The sequence below is a fragment of the Corvus brachyrhynchos genome, unplaced genomic scaffold, assembly GCF_000691975.1.
Source record: "Corvus brachyrhynchos isolate BGI_N302 unplaced genomic scaffold, ASM69197v1 scaffold5, whole genome shotgun sequence".
Lineage (NCBI taxonomy): Eukaryota > Metazoa > Chordata > Aves > Passeriformes > Corvidae > Corvus > Corvus brachyrhynchos.
In genome coordinates, this window is record NW_008238321.1 from 6,217,345 (window position 1) to 6,222,569 (window position 5,225).

The following is a 5,225-nucleotide window of genomic DNA, read 5'->3' on the forward strand; positions in this document are numbered from 1 at the left end:
CGGGCGGCGGGGAGGAGAGTCGGCTCCGCCGCCTGGAGAAAAAGCGCAGGAGTAAGGAGATGTACCTGTCTGGTCGGTAGAGTGCCTTACAAACCAAAATCTTTCTGAGCCCTGCCTGCTCCCAAAGCAAGATTTCCTTCTCCTTTGGTTTTTTTTGTTGGGGTCCAGGAGGTTGTGTTGCTTCGTTACCTCTTTGGCGGTGCCTTAAGCCGCGGGCTGGCGATGCCCTGGGATTGTCCTGGATGAGCTGATGGGAAGCGATACCTGTTCACCTGGCTGGGGAGAAAATCCCCCTCCAGCAGAGTCCTCTCTGCAAGGCCACAGTGTCCCCAGCACCGAGGGACACAGGGGTGAACAGCTTCAATGCTTCCCCTGCGCCTGGAGGCCACTCCGAGGCTCCTCCGTGCCTTAACGCGCCGCTTGCATCTGAGGGTGGTGGCGGGGTTTGATTTGTGAGTTCTTTTCTCAGATAAAACAGCAGCGATGCTGTTTGGGAGTCCTGGAGCATGGCCCCGCATGCCACGGACACTGCATGGGGGCATGGGCAGAGCCACGGCCTGGGGACAGCAGGGCAGCCCCGGGCTGGGGCTGGAGGGACAATTCCTCTCGGGGAGGTGTCCATGACAAGAGATGCTTGTCCCATTCCAGGCTGGGACTCACTCCCGGGACTCCTTTTGTCCTTGGAACACTGGCCAGGGGCAGGGCCATTAGGGTGCAACAAAAGGCCTTTAGCCAAAATTTCCTTCTCGGTGGATCTAGCAGGGACTGTCAAACCCAAAAACCACCTGAGCCTGTGCTCCTTTCCTGCCCCAAACCTGTTCATTGCCACCTCCCCCGGGCAGGCTGCACCTGGGACCAGCTGCCTTTAGCATCGAGTGGGTATTCCCAGGAAAGGTGCCAGGAAAGCAGCCACAGCTTTCCCACAAGCTTTAGCGAGCAGGGATAGCCTGCCAGGCATTTTTGAGGAGTGAGGAAACCTGGCCACTGAGATCAAAGCTGAGCTTAGTCAGGGGTAAGGCTGAGCTTTTTGGGCCCTGTTTGCTGCAGCAGTGCTGTGACTCTGCCTGGCTGTGTCATCTCCTGGAAGGACCCAATACTGTGACAAATCGTTGTCTCCCAAACATCAAGCCATGGATATCCATTTCCAGCTGGAAGAACAGCCCAGCTCCAAGGACACAGCAGGCACAGGCTTTGCTGGGAGAAACCCCATCCCATTCCCTGCATCCGTCCAGGCCTGAGGCAGGAGCTGTGTCCCTCACAGCCCCTCTCCTGCTCCTCTGGTGCTCTTTGTTAGAGCCAGGGGACACCTCAGCACTAAATGGTGGCACCGTTGTCCCCACAGGGAGAGCCAAGCCCATTTCATTTTGGCCAGTTGTGAGTTCAGTGCCTGGCTTACAATGAAATCCAGCTCAAGCAGACGCTGACTCTCTCCAGAGATTTCAAAGAGTTCAAATGCAATTTCCTTCCCCTTTTCCCATTTTGCTTTGGGAGTCTGAGGGTGGAAATCCTGAAGGCAGCATTTCCAGCACAGCGAAATCAGTCACAGGCTCCCCAGGGTCCTCCTTGTGCAGCTTCTGCTCCAAAGTGCTGACCTCAAAGACATTCAGATAAACTCAAAGTTTATATGACATTTTAAAAAATAAAGCAATTTTAAGCATCCTCAGAGAAAACAGGGGCACAGGTATGGAGGCACAGCTCAGTTCCTGATTAGGAAATAAATCTTATTAAAGCCTGGCTGTGACTCCACAGCTCAGACACCAAAAAAAGAGCCAGTCCTTGTCAAAGTGATGGACACTGTGACATTGTCCCTCTTTATCCACCACCTCCAAGGAGCTATTTCAGAGCAGCCATTGCACAGATGAGGGTTGTAACATTTCACGGAGAGCACACGGGGAGGAGGACAGATTTCTGGAAGGGGATCAAGTCAATACAGCAGCTGAGGAGTGAAACATTTGGCCATGTGCTGCGCTTCCAGAAGGTTCCCTGAAATTGTCTGGCTCTACCTGCAGGTACAGCTTGGCATCCAGACTGGAGTTGTTAACAAGGTGAACCCAAATATCTGGTACACATTTGGGAAGATTGCTGTTTCCATTTTAAGGGATTCTTTTTTGTTTCAATTGGGAGGGGTTTGCACCTCCTGGGGGATTTCAAAGACGATGGATTTGATGAAAAAACCGTGGCAGACTCAGAAAGATGTGAGCTGTGGCTGTGGGGTGTGTGTGTGCTCGTGGAGCTGTGGGATCTGCATGGTGACAGCAGCTGGCAGCTTCCTCTGCTTCCATGTGTCCCTTCCACCGCTTCCATGTGTCCCAGCGCTCTGTGCCACCCCTGTGGAACAGCAGGAGAGAGCCTGGTCAGCCCAGGGAGAGGAGTGAGGACTGTGGGAAGGCTGACAAAGATCCCTGCTTTTAACTCAGTCACCATTCCCAGCGTTGGAGAGACCAGGAGAGGAGCAAGATTTAGGCCACAAATGCACCCTCTGGGCTCGCTGTCTGCCTGGCACCTTGTCTGTGTGTCCTGTCCCTGTCCCCTGTCTGTGATGTCCCCTGGGGACTGGGGGCTGGGGGGTCTGTCCCTACCTGCACACCCAGAAATGCACCACAGAGCTGTGGCAGGCTGGGATCAGGGCTGGGAATGGGGTAAACCTCAGCTGGGTGATCTGGGCACCAATCCCAAGATGAATCCAGGATTTGGAGCCCGGCAGAGGGATTGCTCCATGGAGAACACAGCCCTAGGAATGGGATAAACCTCAGCTGGGTGATCTGGGCACCAATCCCAAGATGAATCCAGGATTTGGAGCCTGGGAACCCAGCAGAGGGATTGCTCCATGGAGAACACAGCCCTGCAGCAGGACCCAGCTCCTTCTCAGGTGGGATGGGGACTCATCACCTGCTTTGGGGGGATTTTTCATCAGGAAAGTCCCTCTCAGCCCAATTCTCTGCTGTCACCACCTCAGACCTTTCCAAAACATTTCCTCTTTCCCATCCAAGGGCCACTTTGCTGAAGGGATTGGCTGCAGGTTCACTGTGCTCAAGGAGAGCGGAGGGCAGGGGGTGAGGACACTGAGAAATGCATTTGATGTGGTTTTAAAGGCAGAACTGCTCCGTGAACTTTTTTATGTGAAGGGGAAAAAAATTCAAGATAAACCAGAATATTTTTCCTGACGCAGTCCCTGCTCCATCCATTATATCCAAGTGTAATTTAACAATCCTGCTGCTCTCAGCCTTTTAATGAGCTTCTCAGAAGACACAGACTGAAAGCAGCCTCCCCAGACTTAAGGTTTTGATTAAAAACACGTGGATCAGCTTGATCTCCTCTGCTTTTGGGATCCAGGGCCAAATCCAGCCCTCGTGGATCTGCTGTGTCAGGTCAGCTCCGCACTTCAAAGGCTGCAGGGGGGTCTGGGTGACACTGGGGGCTGAAAGCAGAGCAGGAAGAGCTGGAAATCCCAGAATCCCAGCCCAGGGAAGGCTGTAGCTGGGAGCAGAGTGCCTTCCAGTGGTGTCCCTTTGGGAAGACCCCAAAAACTGAGAATTCAGATATACTTTTTCCCCATTTCCTCTCTATGAGAGGAGAGTGGCCACAAATCTGTTCCTCAGAGGCTTTTCCCAACAGAGCTGGGAATTGTGGAAGGACGAGGCCGTTTTAAGCCCCGGCAGAGGCGCCTTTCAGAGCAGTGACTGCAAACCTTTCTCTAGAGGGTGGCACACACTGATATTCCAATTTAAGCACCCCCTCAGTGCCACAACCCTCTCTGTATTCACCAGAAACATTTGAGCTGGAGCTCCAATTTTGGGTGCTGTATCCCTGAGTGTTCAGAGTTTCCAAGCAGGGAATTATCCAACCCTGCTGCTTATTTTTCCAGGCAGCTGCAGGTACAGAGCTGCTCTGTTCCAGGCATGAATAACCCCATTAGGGCTTTCTAATGTTTCATGCAGAGCGTTGTAATGGAGGAGCTGGAGCTGGGGATTGTAATGCCAACTAAAAATGCTTTTAAGCCAGGGGATGGTGCTTCATTAATTTTCATGTCAGCAGAACCACAAGCAAAGTTTAAATACTCTGCAGAGAGGTGAGATTCAAGCATTAGCCAGCATCTAAAAGTGGGGGGAGGAAGGGCTGGGATTTTCCTGTTTTTCATCTGTTTGATGGTTTCTTTTTTCCCTGCTGTGTTTCCACCAGTTCGAACCAGCAGCTGAAGGGAAACTTGTCTGTGTTTGATGGAGAGGGAGCATTTATAGAGCATGGAGTGCCAGGACAAGGGGAATGGCTTCCCTCTGCCTGAGGGCAGGGGTAGATGGGATTTTGGGAAGGAATTGTTCCCTGTGAGGGTGGGGAGGTCCTGGTACAGATTCCCAGAGAAGCTGGGGCTGCTCCTGGATCCCTGCCAGTGCCCAAGGCCAGGCTGGACGGGGCTTAGAGCAGCCTGGGACAGTGGAAGGTGTCCCTGCCCATGGCAGGGGGGGGCATGGGATGGGCTTTAAGGTCCCTTCCCACCCAACCCATTCCATGATTCCATGATGACAGAAATCTGCCAGTTGGCTGATGGGAGTCTCATCCCAAAAACCATTTTCCCAGAGAAATCAAGGCACAGGTCGTGTTTTGCCTGCTTGGATTAATAATGGATCGGGTGGCCCCTGGTTGCTGTGCCCACATCCCACGGAGCAGCATCCTCCTCATCCAGGTTCTCTTGCAGATCCCACGGCTCTGGTTGTGCCAGCAGCAGTCAGGGTGTGTGCAGTGAACCCTCAACACAATCTGGGGACTTAAAATTCCCTCTAAGAGTTAAAAATGTGACCTGAGAGGAGCTCAGAGCCCCTTCTGTACTGTCAACAGAGGTAAAACTTCCCGAAGGGAACCCTGAAGGGATTGGGAACGACCTGAGGCTCTGGAGCTCTGCAACTCCCTCCTGCCAGAGCTGTGGGGCTGCTCTCCCACTGCTCCCACCCTGCTGCAACCCCTCTGCCTTCCTGGGATCTCCCAGTCCAGCCCTGGCTCCTCGGGCACATGCCAGTCCCTTCTCCAGCCTGGCACGGGCAGCATCTCCTCGAGTGGACACTGCATGGGGTCCTCCTGAGCATGGCCCTGCTGCATGTGGGTATTGTCACCTCTGTCACCTCCATCCCCACCGTCCTTGCATGTGTCCCCCGGGGGAGTTTCCTTCCTGTCCCTTAAGCTTTGGGCTGTGTGCATCCTAAAGCAGCCAGGCTTCTTCTAGAGCTCCCTCA

General features: G+C 53.5%; 1 protein-coding gene across 1 annotated transcript in view; it reads left to right on the plus strand.

The window, feature by feature from the left end:
* The window catches only part of CACNA1H (calcium voltage-gated channel subunit alpha1 H), a 159,828-nt gene that overhangs the window by 129,707 nt on the left and 24,896 nt on the right, over positions 1 to 5,225 (plus strand). The window contains 1 exon segment of the mRNA XM_017734278.1: positions 7 to 72. Within this exon segment, the coding sequence (XP_017589767.1) occupies positions 7 to 72 (66 nt within the window).